General features: G+C 36.8%; 1 protein-coding gene across 12 annotated transcripts in view; it reads right to left on the bottom strand.

The window, feature by feature from the left end:
* Nucleotides 1-17,208, bottom strand: part of SSBP2 (single stranded DNA binding protein 2) — a 201,352-nt gene that overhangs the window by 19,760 nt on the left and 164,384 nt on the right. For 4 of the 12 annotated variants that reach the window (XM_087761479.1, XM_087761480.1, XM_087761477.1 and 1 more), the window contains 6 exons: nt 16,626-16,674; nt 14,647-14,682; nt 10,057-10,111; nt 6,756-6,826; nt 5,367-5,445; nt 2,276-2,304 (listed from right to left, as the gene is read on the bottom strand). In XM_087761479.1, the coding sequence (XP_087617605.1) occupies nt 2,276-2,304; nt 5,367-5,445; nt 6,756-6,826; nt 10,057-10,111; nt 14,647-14,682; nt 16,626-16,674 (319 nt within the window). Of the gene's footprint in view, nt 1-2,275; nt 2,305-5,366; nt 5,446-6,755; nt 6,827-10,056; nt 10,112-14,646; nt 14,692-16,625; nt 16,675-17,208 lie in introns of all 12 variants that reach the window. The other 8 variants (XM_087761478.1, XM_087761474.1, XM_087761476.1 and 5 more) reach the window with 5 other exon arrangements.

Raw genomic sequence — 17,208 nt, forward strand, 5'->3', positions numbered from 1 at the left:
CTCCTGGGAACTGATGAGCTCCTCTAAGACACATTTTACTCCACTGAAGTCCTATGCCTGGACTTGAGTATCACACACCCCAAACTGTGTTAACTTCAGTGAACAATTCCTGTCACTGGAAATCTACTTGTGAAAAAGCCAACTGCAAGACTAGCTGGTGATGTATGCAGGGAGACTGTTGCCTTAAGAACAATCCTTGAAACTGTGTACAAAATTGGAAGGCAGCCACCTAGTAATTTTGCATGCATCAGCCCCAGAAATCTACTATTCCTTGCAAGCAGAACTCTTCCATTCAAGTTTCAAAAGCATTATGTACTATTACCTACCCAAAATTTCAAATGCTACCCCCACACTTTTACTACTGTCAGTGAAGGCTGCATATTGGGCAGTGCGACTCAGAAAAAGGTATTTAAAAGCTATTATATACAATGGTGTATCAGGACAATTCTGTTACTTCCAAAGTAAACAGTATTTTTCTTTTAGTTATTTGAAAAAGACATGCATGAAATGTGATTTCCATGAGTTATTTATTATGCTTAACAAATTACAAGACTTCCAAGTAAATTTTTGGATCCAGGTTTTCAGAGCTCTTGATACTTATATTACCACATACACTGATACTTAATACCAGTGGGTTGAATATAGGCTCTTCAAAATAATCCTATGGCAAGGTAATGGAAATGTTTTGGTTTTTTTCCTTAAAAAATGCTGCAGTCTGCAATAAAAACACTGAAGAAAAAAATATGGGCATTGATTTAAAAGGTGCTGTACACTTATTATCTCATTGGAGGCTTATATATCATCACTGCATATCTAAGCACAGCACAACTAAGGCAACATGGTCATTTCAGTCCATCGTTTTACTCTTTTCAGAGCCTGAAAATGTTACAGATCTTAAAAATGTACAAAAATATAGGACTGCTATAGATGCAGCAATGGCCTTGGACACATTGCTGAGGTCCTTCTCTCCAGCAAAGATACATGCTAAGCACACTTTACAGGCTACCCCTCTCCCATACCACACCACCAGAAGACCACAAACTGGGGAACCATACAGGGTCCTTCTCGTCGGTGATACAAATATGTATCACTAAGTGAAGAATGATTCCTACCTTCTGAACACATGGAAGAGTATTCTCAACAAATTCACACTACAAACTTCTATGCTAACCCATGGGAATTTAGGTGAGCATTTTGTTCCCTACGTGTTGGCATCTCATCATAGCTCCTGAGCACAGACCTAGAGCAAGGTCCCTAGAGTGACTGGAGCACATGCAGACCAGCCTTAGACAGATCTGAAGTGGCAAAGTCTGCACTGGGAGAGATCTAGCGACAGCACTGCAGTACTTGGTCCTGGGGCAACCAAAATACACTGGCACTTGATACGCTCAAAACAGACTCATACTCCTTTCTTGGAAGATTGTTAAGAATTTTGCTACAAATGAATGAGTTATAAAATTTTAACTGGAACAATCTCTTCATCAATTTCTGTATTTATAGATCAAAAGCATGAAAGTGCAGGGAGACTGTTGGAGTGATGTATTTATTAGTTTCAGCCAGTTACATCTGAAGATGCTGAGTACAAAACATAGTGTTTTGCTGGGGACAGATTTATGCCACTTTATCAATACCAAATAAGATCATTAATTCCTAAATTAATGATGATCACATATGTAGTAGTTTTTTTTTTTTTTAATGGAAGAAGTGACACATTCAAGCACAATATTATTTTCTTAGATGCAAAACCCCTGCAGGTTAAGCTCACATTCATTTCTACTATGCTATTTAATGCTTTGATATCAAAACAGTGCTTCTTCTGAAACTACTTCTTAATCTAGCTTTTAGGAACTTACAGTAATGATTAAGATATTAACATTTCCTTTCAGAGGTGACAAAAGCAATCATGCAGCACATAAAAGTAACATCCTAATGACATTTTCCCAAATTTACATTTAACTAGAATTGATTATTAGAACTATATTAATTTGTCTTAACAGTATGGAAGATTATAATATGATCAATCCGATTATGAACTGGATATTAATCACATTCATTAATACCCATTATTATGCAGTAGGAAATAAGTCTACTTACACTCCCTACTGATTATATTGTTTTTACATTTTCAAGTAATATTAATTCTGTCTGCATAGCCTCCAAAGAGTTGGCAAGTAGAAAACGTAGACACGTAATGAAAAGCTTCATAACAGAGACAAACAAAGTATGTTTAGAATGAAATATTCTAAAAATTCTAAATATTTGATTAGATACTCACTTTGGAAATACTGTCCATGTCTCCTGAGCCTTAAATTAAAATAGACAATTATTCAGTTAGTTTTGAGCTGAAGTTAATCTAAGAACTTTTTTCATAGTAAATAGTGTAACAGCAATATTTTAAAACATAACCAATGATGCAACATCTCATTTCCTTCCCCATGTCTCTTTTAGTAAAAGTTTACAGTCAGTATTGAATAATGTTAGTCCTTTCTCTGTGTACACACCTGATACAAAAAGTGAGAAAAGAATGAAGGACACACTTCTGATCTGTATCAGTTATTTGGATGGCATCCTGTCAGGATGAGACAGCCCAGCACAAGTCAAGAAACCTTATGTCCAGCCTCCCTGTCCTATTAGCCATGGTAGGTAATGCAATCTAGGGTATATCCACCTATGGGAAATGTTGCGTCAGCTCAAGGAAAAAAAAGGAAAATAATGCAAAACTACTAAAAGTTGATGTTCCTGGGGAAAAAAAAAAGACCACTATTTTTACTGAACTTCAGCTATTCAAAACTCCCCAGCAGTGGACTATCTCTAAGGTCAGCTGTGAGGGCTTCATCAATGTCTTTGCTCCCAGAAGCAGAAGCCTACTACTGAAATTGGCTGAAATGCCATCAACTTTGGACGCATTACAAATACTGATGATGACAGTACCTTTCAGAAGAAAGCAGATGATCCTGAGGACCAGAGTAACAGATACCAAATAAAATTAAATATAAGGAGTACAAGATTATTGAAAAGAATTTTTTTTTCACATGCTATAGCTCTCACTCAGGTAAAGCCAAGAATAAAGGAAATATAACTTTAGGATGGATGTATCAAAAGCATTTTTAGCAGCAATAGACAGTAAACAATTCTGGTCACCTATTTTCAGGAAAGACAAATTCTAGAAGAGTACTGAATACAAAACTAGAAGAGCATCGAAGAAAAACAGTCAAGAAAATGGAGTTGTGGGAGGAGACTGAAATAGCTTACTATACTTAGCCAGGCAAATTAAGGCTGAGAAGGAACATGATTTCTCTCTATAAATACATCAGATACATAAATGTTATGAAAAGTCATTCTGTCATGGCCCAAAGGATAAACTTTGGTGGAAATCAGGGAAAGACTTCTTTCTGACCATCAGAGCTATGAACAGATACCCAATACAAGGGTTGTGGTCAAAGAAGTTGGAGAAGTTCAAGATGGACCTTGACCGATTTATCCATCTGATTATGAGACACAGCTGCCTACTGCAGCATGGAAATGAATGCAGCACATCTCTCCCAGCCCTCCTCTACTAAAAGAACTTGGTTTTCACTTTAGATATGAAGTTACCCCTAGAAAGCAGTCATCATTAATTTGACTAAGCACATCATCATTTTCAATAGAGAAAACAACTAACCAAATGCTATGTACATGTAAAATTCTTCTTTAACTGTTTCAATTTAATGTTTTATTTTAGCTAAGAAATAATTCTCAGGCTATGGAAAGTGAGAGAACAAGATGTGATTACCTTTTACACAGTTTTTCATTTATTTGAATGTAATGTGCATCACTATTAAGTAAACCAACAATCCATTTTAGGATTGTACTATGTAAAGAAAGGCTGTAAAATCATAAGGTGTCCTTATGCAAAGTAATCTAGGAGTTTCAGAGACATGCTTTCCTAGGAAAAAAGATAATTCTATTAGGAGATAGATGCCTACTGCTGAATTTTAATTGTTCAGAACATGTCTGCTAAATGAGGTTTGATGTTAGGTTTTTCTTATCTTGTCATAGCCTCTTCAAATTTCTCCCTTCTTCTTACCTATTTAAACTTACTGTCTCACGAACTCCAACTTTTGGGCTACAAGTGATAGACTGCCACCTACCATGGTGGTATGGACTTAAATGGTATGGAGTTTAGGTTGGTCTGTGCCTGTGCTGGGAAGTTGACAGAACTTTTCTTTGGGGATAGAAGCATGGGGAACAGTGGCAGCTTGGCCTCTGCCTGCCTGACCTGCTTGCTTGGGTTTCTCCCCATAAAGGAAAACACTGCTCAGCAGGGTGTTGCTGGTGCCCCTTGTCGGCATCAGGCCAGTTCCCATATGAAAAATGAACCTTGCTGGTGGACCAGGGGGATAGAAGAAGAAAGAGATCAGAAGTCTTTGCAGCCTGAGGTTTCCCCCTGCTGTTGCCTGCATGACCTGACACACCTTGGTGCAGACAGAAGTGAAGAGTACAACACAAGAACTGTATTCAGAGCTACTGGCCTGGTGTAATGGTATGAGCAGAAATAAAAACAAGGTATTTATTTACCTTGTGGGTATGGAAGAGGAAGGCATAAATGCAATTTATTTAGCTGTCGCTTGTTTCTTAAATCCCTTTCAAGTGTCATGCTTCTAGCAAAGGGTAAGAGCAAAGAGTTTGCTAGGATAGTCAGAAGATGTGTGTTTTGCAGAGTTGTGCAAGGCTTCTCCCCTAGATAAGAGTCCTCCAAAAATCACAATGTCAGAAGTCAAGCAGTACACTGTTCCTCCTGCCTCTGCATGCCCTGGCAAGAATTCATGTTCTTTTGGATGCATTGAGATTGGCACCTATCTGAAGCTGCTAATGGGGACAGAGTAATAATACTCACACTTAACAGACATATGGCTAAGCATAGAACAAATGAGGGTATCAAAATGTTGGGATAAAACCAGCTTTAACACATACATCAAAATATGTAATAACTTACTTCCAGGTAATTGATAAGAACGTGCACCAGCATGTCACAATGACACCTTCCCAAGATTTTCAAAGAGGAAGAGAGGTAAATAAAAATGGTTCTTAAGCCTTCACCTCTACACTACTGCAACGGTATGCTTTTAGATTGGTTTTCATCAACTGGATCAAAACTATACTCTCTTATATAAATAAAATACGGTATTTTTCTTCCAGAGGTGCATGATGTATGCCAACTCATATGCTTAAAAAGTATCTTAATACTTCTTACTGATGTATATACAGCTTTTTCAGTTTTGAAAAGATTTTTACATACAGTCTTCCACACAACTGAAAGAACTAGTCATAGAAAATGGCACTACTCATTGAAAATTCACAATGTTTGTAATATTTATTATCATTACCTAATGATCCATTCATATGATGTGAATCCATTCCACCCAGTCCACTCATAGGTCCATCTGACCCTGGCCCCATTGGAAACTACAAAAGGATCAGACATTAAAAACTGGTATTACTGTACAATCTTCTGTAGATAATCTAATAAAAAGAAAATATTCCTCAGGAAAAAAAAAAAAAAGGCAAAGGAAAAATGCACAGTCCCAGCTCTGAATGCGCAAGTCAAGTGAAAGTCTTTCATGTGAAGACTGCAAAAACATCATTGCTTTTGTTCACTTTTTCCAATGCTACCTTCATCATTTTTGGAAACTCTCACCTCTGTTATATAACTTAGGAATAATTTATTATTTACTTCCACAGTTTGTGCATGACTTTCAAACCTGCTAGTGCTGACCTAGCTCTACTCACATTGAAGTTACAGGGAACTTCATGATTTTCTTCAGTGAGTAAGTGATTAATTAAGAGCTTTCAAACCCCACCTTATCCAGACTGACAATCAGACTACTCCGCATTACCTTTGCAGCATGAGCAGTTTCTGTCCAATTTCTGATATTAACCTTGAATTTAGTTCTTAAAAAACTTAAAGACAATAACATTATAAAAAAATTTCTAAAATTACTGTATAATGATTTAGCAATATCTAAATATCTATATTTTTAATTTCCACCAGCCTTTTTTTTTCAAAAGGCCCATAATGTGGATTGTGATTGAATGAAATATGGTTGTAATCAGGGAAATACAATAAAGCTGAAGGCATAAAGAAAGATCAGAGAACAAACAAGTTCTATGTAAGAATCCAGATTTTTGTCACTACTAGAACAAGTGAAATTTAGGCTAGAATAGTCACAACTTAACTAGTTCACTATGAAAATATTTAAATGTTATTAATAGGTTTAATTCTTAACATCCCATTTAGATAAACAGGTAAGTTTGTTTCTTCTTAGAGGTATTAATTTTATCCTTTTTTACAGAACATCAGGGCAACATAACACTGGGTCACTTTCAGCAATTTTCTCCTCCCTTTTCAAGGGTAGATACTTTTTTATAATAGAAGTTTGAATCCTGCAGAAACTAATGCTTAGTGGCAGCTCCTAGGATGATATCCTATCACACAGGAGTCTAATGCACTGCAGTGTGACAAATTAAGTCATGCCCAAGATCCATATGCAAAAGCTTCTAAGGTCTTCTGCATGTAGAAGAATATGCCCCAATCATTATTTTGCAAGTATTGTGATTGATTTGGGAAACATTAAAAAGTACATGATGGGGGGAAACAACTGAAGTATCACCCATAAAAATGGAAATTAGTATTAATGATATGTGATGGAAACATAGTGTTTGGATAAAAAAAGGTTGTGCAATTCAAAGAAGTATGTAACCAGATTCATATTTACATTAGGTCTGTTGGGTCCAGGTGGTACTGCATTCATTAAAGTGTACATGTTGTCTCCAGAGTTGGTTGAATCTGTAATAAGAGATTATTTTAAGTGCTAATATATACCTTTCAATAAAACTACTCACCTAATACATTTCCTGTCATTTTGTTCATATTATTTCTGTGCCTGAATCACTGATACACAGTGGCAATATAATGGAAGATTTCATTCCCTTTCTATCTATTGCTACCACACAACAGAGCTATGAAAAGAAATAATTGCAATGGTCCCTAAGTGTCTACTTCTAGACTCTAGTTTTATGCATGACTGTTAAAAGGTCTATAAATCACGAAGTATCTGTAACTATTTAATTCCATAAACTCTTTTTCCTGGAGTTCCAAATTATTTCACTCATCTTCAATATTTTCTATAAAACAGGAGTTTCTTTCTTATTAATACTTCCTGTAATTTGTCTTCCATCTGTAATAGATGACAAATAGCTTCTCCTTATGCAGACTGCAAGTCAGTACAGTGAATGAAAACTTTTTATTCTTGTTTATGTCAGTCTATTTGATTTTGGATATATTTAATTATTCAGTGGAACATTGTGCAAAGATCCTCACTCTAAGGACACCTTTAGCTGATGTACCTTCAAGGTACAGCGTGGTGCAATGCTTCAAAAAAACCCTGAGTCCAAAACTAACAAAACCACCCTGGCACGGCGTGGTGCCTAAGCCAGTAAGTTCTGCCAAGAGTTTCACTTGGCCTTGCCAGATGTTGACACAGCTATATTGCATCTCAGTCCTTTTCCTCCAATCAATGCATGTGAACTTTCAGATGGAGCACCTCAAGTTGAAGTGCAAGATTTAATTAACAGGACACATAGAAGACAACCCACATAATTCTTCTGGTTGAACTTAAGAAACCAATGCCTAAGAACCATTAGTAGATACAAATTATTAATTCTGATCTCCAGCTTATCCCTACTGCTAACACACACAAAGTCTTAACACCCTTCATCAATATTTGTAAGAAAGAGAAGGCAAAAAATGCAGCAGATGATAGTAGACAAATCAGGCAAAAACCTTTCCCAAGGGAACTTGAAAATAGGCCATATAATGAAAAAGTTTACTGAGACGAGAATGACCTAAGGAAAGTCTAAATACATTCCTAAGGGGACAGCATGATTTAAAAAAGCATTGGCAACTCTGGAAAACAGTACCTATAGTATTTGCAAAAAGAATAAAGAATAGCTTAGTACTCTGTACCTAGCTCCTCCAAAAGACCATTCCACATCTTTGAACCAGAGTTCTGAGATTAACAACACATGCAAAAACCACTGCTGAGCTGTAATTCCTTTTCCAAGACAAGGTGATGGGGAACTATTGACTCAGAAGTAGTGAAAGCAAGAAAGTCAAGACCAGACTGAAATGTGTTGGAACTGGGAATGCAGCCTGACCTCCTGCAAGAATGTATTTGTATGTACAGTGGGCAGTTAAAATCAAGATCTTTGTCTATTCCTTAATCCTTCTGAAACAGTTTTCTAGGCATTCATTAACCTTGGTGAGTAAGTAATTCCATTATATACAGAGCACTATGTATCACTACAACATTGAAATATGCTGTTTGAGAAAGAGAGGGAACAAAAAGTTCTTAGCCTGAAGTTATGAAAGTAAAATTAGCACACAAGAAGTTGTTTTTAATGTTCAATGAGGTAGGCAACAAGTCCTTCAACCACCAGATCCTTTTGAAAAACACATCCCTGACTCTCCCCATGTTCTTGCTGGGTCATGTAAAAATACATATGGGTCAGCTGGGCCATGGGAACCCTTGGAGCTTGTTTGTCTCAGAGGCAAGTAAGTACCTTTGCAAAATTCTCAGGTGGCCAATTTCTAAGTGTTCTCATACCCTGGAAAACAGCGCCTCAAAACATGTTTGAGTATCTAACTGAAAATGGGAAAAACTGTCAGCAGAAGCTTTATTTGAACCACACAGAGACAGCCTAATATGTGCCATAACTGCAACGCTGAATATTTTTAAAAGTGCAGGCTGTCCAAAAGTTTGTTTTATGTTAAAAAATGCTCTAACTTTTAAATGCCAGCTGGCACTAATTCCCTTTTCCACTATTGATATGAACACCAAGGAAGCCCTACACGTTATCTCAGGTTGCCTTTTTTTAAAGCCCTGGAATTGTATTTAATGAAGATACTATGTTGGTGCAAGACGCTTTCATGGCCCGTTACGAAACTTCCCTGCCCTTTTGTGCTGTAGAGGACAGTGTGAACATGTAGGACATAAGGACTGAGGATGCTGTAACATCACTGAGGTGAACAAGTCCCTCTCAGATGATGAAGTGAGTTACAAAGGCAGACATTGGCCAAAAGGAGTAGCTACTTAACACTGGGTTACACGAGATATAATTAGTTTCATTTTAGAATATTTCTGATGCTGTCCATGGGGGAGGACAGTATCTTCCACATCCTGCAGTTCCACCTTCATATCAGAATCTTTGCAGAACACTGATGGAGGGAAATACTTACATCCAGCTGACCATCTTTAAGCCTTGAGAAGCTAGCTAGCCATCCTGAATCCTGCCATCCTCCTCCATGGTTCTTCAAACCTGAGTAGGAATATGGCCATCTTTTGCATGGCCAAAATCTCCACGTGGTCAGAGTTGCAAGATACAGACCATGTTACTTGGGGAAACAATGGGGCAGTTGAAGTTCTGGGAACAGATCACTGGTAGGACACGACAAAGGCTCCTTTTGGGCCTTAATCCTGCACTGCAGGACAGATGAGAGCAATCTGTCCAGCATGGCCCTGCTATCAGTCAGATGACATAGCCACGGGATGCAGCTGTGCCTGTGAGTTGCGTATCGCTTAAGAGCCACATGTTGGTCAGGTCTATCCCATAGGATACTACAGTGAAAGTTTCACCAGATTCAGAAATCTCCCGATTTCCAAACTGGTGGAATTGTCCCAAAGAACATGGCAAAAACAAATAGAAGAGTGTGTCTTGTCTTCTTTCATTTTTTCCTTCCTATTGCTGAAATTGTAGAAGAAAAGATGGGCTCAAAAGCCAGAGAAATTAGTTGCTTTGAACTTTACAGATATAATGGTTTGTATCTATTCTATCTCCACAACATAGCATGGGGCAAAAGAGAGTGAAAGCACAGGAAAAAAACTGATACAGAAAGTACAAATCTAATAATTTCTCATTAGCTGATTCTTCATGAAAATTGAAGTCTGAAAAATTATTTGTGTACTTCCTAAAACCCTTTACAATTACTTTTTATTATTTCCAAGTGTATTTCAGTACCTGCAGGACTAGGCATGATAGGTGTTCCTGGTGGCCCTCCACCTCCTGGAGGACCCTAGAAAGGGTAGAAAATGTCAGTTAGCATGAAAGGAAAAAAATACTGCAGTAAAAAATGAACACAGTACAAATGAAAAAAAGTATCGTGAATGTCATGAGTTACTCTGGTAAAAAGATGCACATTTTCTGATAAGCTAGCACAACAGTTCATCACAGATTAAAACAAGGTAATTGGTCAGCAAGCTCTGACACAAACTTCTGATGTACATAGGTATACAGACACAAGAATATCCATTAGTCTCTGTGTCATGCTGTGAGTCAGACAAGAGAAATACTTGGACCAGGGCCTAGGACAATTATATTTGATTCCCTCAACCTACTTTTATTACCACTGGCTTTTCAGCTGGCATTTCTGTTTTGTCGTACTCTATACATAGTCAATGGCAGAGTAACCAATGTTTGCCAAGCGCAAAACAAGGGGGTGTCCCATAGGGACAGAAGAGCCTAATCACCTTAAGAAAGTTTTCTTTTTTAGGCAGACTTGGTATCTCAATACCATAGGCATCTTAATTCTGTCCATATAATATCCTACAATTTTGTAAAATAATATCTGTGTATATAATTTCTTCTCAAATTAATGACAAATGTATTAAAAAAGTCAGGATAGTGCGGAGTACAGTCATATCACTTGCCTAGACTGCTAAATCAAAGATAAAACCCATCAAAACAAACCATCAAGGAACATCTATTTTCTTATTTTCAGGTAATTCTATATTGCAAATCTGTTTATGACTAAGGACTGTACACAAACTGCTCTGGTTGTTAAACAAGCTTTTTAAGGTTCTTTAAAAATTTCTCCAAGAATTTTATGCTAAACATCCTAACCATTTAGTAAGAACAGAACCATAACTCCTTGTTTCCTGTTTGCAGATCCACTAATATATTTAAGTAACAGGAAAAACTACCAACTTCCAGTTTGATAAAAATACCTGTGCCAATAAAAGTCAATAAATATTGACTTTCCATAATAAAAAATACACAGATTCATGACAACAGATGATTATTTTCATTGCCATATGACTCATTATATTTTTATCTCTTTTGTTATGTTTTAAAATAGCAGATATACTGTTCCAGATAGGAATGTTTTTTCAGTAGCACTGAGTATAAAAGTTTGGTTGTTCCTGTTTGCTTACAAGGACATTGCTGAGATTTGCTCTAATTCACTGAGATACTTTGGGAGTAGGCAGAGAAGTCTTGGATTTAAAACAATAGACCCTATTTCTCAATGGCCTACTTAAAATAACATTTCTTACAAAACATTTAGCAACAATATACTAGCAAACACTATTTTCAGACAATCAAACTCAGTAACATAGCAGCTTTCTGACTGATACTGCTCCTCCCCAGGTTTGTACAAGTAAAATATTTGCAGGGGGAAGTATCTCTGTCTGCCAGCCAGTGATTAACTCACAATTAATTGTAGATGAAACAGAAATCTTTTACCCAGAAGCAGCAGCATATCGCTGCAGTCAGTCAACATATATATACCTCTATGCCCTTCTATGTTACAGCACCTACCAGTTCTTTATCTTGTGCTTCCCCTTGTTCATGAACTAAGCAAGGTCGCTAAGTATCTTTTATAAAGCATGATGGAATAAAGGCTTGCGCCACCACGAAACCCACAGATCAGCTTATAAAAATCAAGGCATAATCACAACTTCATTTCATACTGCCAGCAGCCACATAGGTTTTTTTGCCCCAAAATTAGAATCCAATGTGTCAGGATTGGGCTTGCCAAAACTGTCTGAAGGGCCTATTCAGCCCTCAGCAACAAGAAATTCCCCCATTGTGGCTGCAGAGCTACAGACTCTAAATTCAAAGGGACCTTTCAATCACATATATGACCCTCTGGATATCACAGGCTATGACTTTTTACCCATGTACTTGTGCACTAAGTTCACCAACCTGATTTTTTTAGGTTTATATATATTTTTCAGCGTTACATAAAGACGTGTAGAAACCACTAACAGGTAATTTTTTAGAAAAGTTACTTATCACTATTAGCATTTGTATCTAAGTTTAAAATTGCATTTACTTGCATTGTTTGTATATTTTCTTCTCTTAGAAAGCCTGTTGGCATCAACTATTTTCTCCCTGAGAATACATTAATATTTGTAATATAATTATTTCTCAAAAACCTGTCTGATAAACTAAACCAGATTAAGTCCTCAAAGCCTGTAGTTCCACATCACAAATCCTTTGGCTAAAAAGCTGCTTTTAAGAGCTCTCCAGCCCACACCTTGTCCTGAAATGCTCTCTTGGAAGCTGCTGCCCAGCAGTTTTGCTTATTTAGCTGTTTGTACGGCTGGAGTGCATGTGTTCCTTTTCCAAAATGTGGTGAGCCTTTCTGAAGCAAGACTACTCTCTCAGCATCAGACAAGATATGCACTGTGCAAGTATTTATGTTGGCAGAAGAAGATTTCAACCCTTGTTCCACCACTATCCTCTGCTGGCAGCAGCCTCAGCTCTGCTTGGAGCTCTCTCTGTGCGTGTCCCTCCACCTATTTTCGGTCAACTGAACTGCTTCAGCAAGGACCTGGTTCTTTAAATGCTTCAGTCAACTTCAGTTGTTTTGGATGAAGAGGGTCACTCATCCAAGGAACTCCAGTGGCAGACCTGAAGGAGTGGTAACCTTCAGCAGAAGAGTGGGGACAAGGAATCAGGCAGCAACCTTTCCCACTAGCACAGCTGGAGTTCACAGAGCACATCTGATCAGAGGTTCCAATACTTCAGTCTTCCGTGTGTCTCATTCTTGCATCTTTGTACATCTTTTGATTTCCCTTCAATGTTGCCAATTAGATGCACCATTCCAGCATCAGTCTCATCATTTTCACTGAAAGAGGTAAAAACACCTCTTTACTCTTACTCCTCCTCTATCTATACACTGAAATATGGTGATGCCCTTTTTTGTCCAAGTCATTTATCCCAGCTGACCTGTGGCTTGATATGAGTACACCAGCAGAATTCGCTACTACAACCTGCATTTTACTTAGGTTTGTTTCTTTAAAGTAATTTTCTATAGTATCTCCTTTTCTAGATTCTCAGGACTTCATACTTTTAAAAAATGAGAATATGAAGTCAAATATTCAAAAAAAATCTTCAAAATCTGCAACAATAACTGATCACTAATGTCTAGGGCAAACCAACAAAACCTCTTCCCAACAGAGAGAAATTTATGAAGTTCTGGATTAAAAGAACTGGTTTGGAGATCAGCACATTTGGACTGTTTCCACTAAACATGTGGCAAAATGAGTACCACAGTTATGGACACTAATGAGAATCATAACCTTTTTCACAGCTAATTGTCTAAATAAAGGACAAAAGAAATTGCTTTTGTCTAAACAAAACAAGCTCATCCTTGAACTCATCCTTCAGCTTTAGCTCTGCAGGATCACCTCTCCTACGAAGACTGAAAGTAAGGGAAACCTATAATCAGCACAAACAGATGAAAAAACACTAGTATATTGTCTGCATGGTGAAGGACCTGCTGGTTTTACATTCTGAAATTGCTTCAGGTTTTGTGCTGGTTAAAGCCAATGCTCTGCAGCTGTCTAACCTTCAGGTGATAAAACATGCAATATCAAAGGAGAGGTCTACCAAAACCTGACCAACCAACAGAAATTTGGAATCCAACATATATATATATATTCATTCTCCCTCGTTACCCTGTGACACCAGTACTAAGCATGTGATAAAAATACATGAAAACAACATGCCTTACAAGAGTATATCAGAAGTACAAATAATCCAAGTACAACAGTAACAACAACAATAAAGAGCCTAAAAGGATAAACAAAGTTAATCTCTCGGGATAGAGACAAAAGCCAGCAGTATATACACCAACAAAAAACATTTTGTTAATAGGTAAAGTGTATCTGTTAAATTCCAGAGAGAGGGTTAGCATTTTGTGTTCTTTTGAATGACGGCTCAATGCTGGGCCTATTACAAAGCTTTAACTATTTCACTCTAAAGTACAGACTAAGAAAAAACAATGATACCAACTAATTCATAATAAATTAAGACAATGTCTGTGAAATGAAGACATAACAGACTATGGAGAAAAAATAATTTTCAAGTCTTCAGAAGGTAATCATAAGAAAAAAATTCCTTTAAAATGTGAGCTATAAGGACCCATTTGTATGTGTTTGGGGAGATAAAAGCTTGTTCTAATTCTTCAAATGCTTTTTTTTCTGAAGAAGTTCAGAAACTCATACACAATATTGTGCTACTGATGGGGGGGGGGGGGGGGGGCGTTGTCCTTTATTATTGAAAACAATACATTGTATTGGTTATATAAATGTTTGTTGAAATAAAACAGCACTCAGGGCAATTTTGACCAGACTGATAATGATTCTAGTAATGAACATCAACATATGCACCATAGATGGAAGAAAAAAACCCAAGTGCAGATCAGATGTTTAGTTCTCAACCGATACACAAGGGTTCCTCTTAACATCTGGACAGCTATTTCTTTGTCTAAATAAAATGTAACATCTACTCTAATAAGCAAACACACACAAGTGTACTTACTACATAGTTCCCAGGTGATGCTGAAGAATAAGGTATCTGCAATATCAACAGAAACAAACCAGTAATTTCTTCTGCAGTGAGATGGAGTCCGTACACACATTTATGTTCAGCTGTGGGCTAACACTTGTTTAATTTAATTCAAAGACACAGTTAAGGATTACGGAAAAATGCTATTGTTGCCAAAACAAACACCTCTTCTTTTCAACAGTTTGTCATTGTAAGTATGTTCAAGTCCAAAACTAGCAATATAGACACAAACCAAATTTAATACCCAATATTTCAAATAAAAATATTTACATTTAAGATTACTGTGCCCTGGTAGCCACTCTAATGAAATTAATATGAATAACATAATTCACACATTTAAATGTCTGTAGGCTAAGGTCTGATATTTGCCCTCTATTGTTTCATAGTAAGTGAGGCATACATTTTTAACAGCCAGCATCACTTTTCTAAGATACCAAGTTACAAGGTCCAGTACCAATCCAGTTCTTGCATCTACTACAAAAGTCTTCTTATTCTTACCGTGGGAGCCACAATAAAGTCTCTAAAGATCTATAGTCTATAGTAAAAGGTTAAGCTATAAGATTATTAAGGTAATATGCTTTATAAGGTTTATAAACATAAGTGCACATGCTTGCATTTAAGTCAATAGGACTTCAGAGTCATCCCAAGCATGGACTGAATTTGTACATTCTTATATATACTTAGTCTTGATTAAAATCTTGACCATAAAAGGAAAAGCAACTCTCTTATATCTTTCACCTTAGAAGATATTAATTTTATTTCTTTGCATTATGTGTTTTTTTTTTTTAAAAAGGACAGTGTTCTATTTTAATTTCAAATTCAATTGTGGTATTTGTTACAGAGGGTATCTGGAGAAATCCAATTGCCTGTGAATAATCTGGTTTTCTTGTTTATGATAGCCTTTGCAATTATTCTCTCTAAAGGATCATGGACCAATGCTATTATAGGATGATGGGGTAAGAACTAAGCAACAAAATTATTTTGTACCATAAGCATCTTACATGATTGTAGACAACTTGTCAGCCAACTCAGTTTTACAGATCCATCTCTTACTGGACTTCTCAATTAATTTCATAGAATGAAAATATTTCAACTATATCAGTTGCAAAATATCCTAACATCCATTTTAGTTGAGTACACGCAAAAGAAAACTGAGGAAGAATTTCAACTCTTTTTTTCCCCCAATTGTCATTAGTAGAATTAAAGAATCAAAGAACAACATGAGAGTCTGTTAAGCCAGACCGATCTTATCCAACTGCAAGTGCTAAAAAGGGACATATTTTTATACTAATGATGTATGATCACTGAACAAAAATGAAAACTTTACCTTTGTGTTTTCTGAATACCAGACACTGTTGTTCATGTGCGATGCCTCACTGACCTCATCTTCCTTCAAGCTGCTATTAGACTACCTCATTTTGTAGTTGTTGCAATGAAATTCAATAGAGTGCACTGCTTTTTACAAAAAGCATATAAAAATGGCTGATGTCTTGCAAGCAATTGCTCTATGATTCCATATTCCCTAGTTAAGAGCAGCAAATATGATTTTGTTATGTAAAATACACATTAAGCTGTATCTTAACAAGCTGTGATTTCTGTAGAGCTTTCTGGCCAGATAGCGTTGACCTAACTCATCTTACTTGTGCTAAAGGAAGCTAAAATGTATTTTAAATATACCCCAGGATAACCTTTGTGTTATGGAAGTGCTGTAACTGATGTAAAGATGCAGAGCTGTTGGGATTATGAACAGAGCTGGATATCTGCAGGTCAACGAGCTCTCTGTTCAGATGTGCTTCTCACTGTTGCTGCTCTGCATTAGGGTTATGGGGAAAAATATAAAGCATGCAGTATTCTATTTGTTGAATGAAGTGGAATTTTTTTCCTGGTGTATTGATGAGAAATACTTCCCTAAATATAAGACGATGTCTAATACATTTTAAATATTTACTTACAGAATTGGCATTTGTTGGGTTTGGCCAAGGTCTACCACCCCCTGGACCCCTGTAACAGAAGATGAAAGATGAGACACAGAACAATCCCTGTCTTCTGACCAGCTCTGAGGAACCAAATTAAAGTAATGTTTCCTGAGTAAGGAAGGAGATGGCTTTTTTCAAATTAAAGTGTGTTTATAAATCATAACTACACCAAGTTATAATGCCATAGCAAAATTCTCACTGTTTCACTACTATTATCATTTAATCAGTTTATGAGATGATTATTTATTTATTATTACAACCTTGCCGCTCACATTTACGACAATTCAGTTCCTGACTGATTCTGGTACTTCTGTTCCCTTCAGGGCAGGACCTGCCAGAATAGCACCATAAGGAGTCCTTCCCCAGTAGCCACACTGCCAGAGGCTACAGTTTTGCATCAGTCCCAAACACTTGCAAATTTAGGAAGTGTCAGACATTTCCCTTTTATATTGTCAATGGAAGAATTTGAAAGACATTGCAAATTTGTGTCTCTTGAAGTGCTTTCCTTCTGTTCACGGAGAATTTAACTCTCTGTTACACAGACACAGCATTTTAATAT

Source organism: Nipponia nippon, unplaced genomic scaffold, assembly GCF_047370975.1.
Source record: "Nipponia nippon isolate SJK-2023a ecotype South Korea unplaced genomic scaffold, ASM4737097v1 scaffold_24, whole genome shotgun sequence".
NCBI classification, from domain to species: Eukaryota; Metazoa; Chordata; class Aves; order Pelecaniformes; family Threskiornithidae; genus Nipponia; species Nipponia nippon.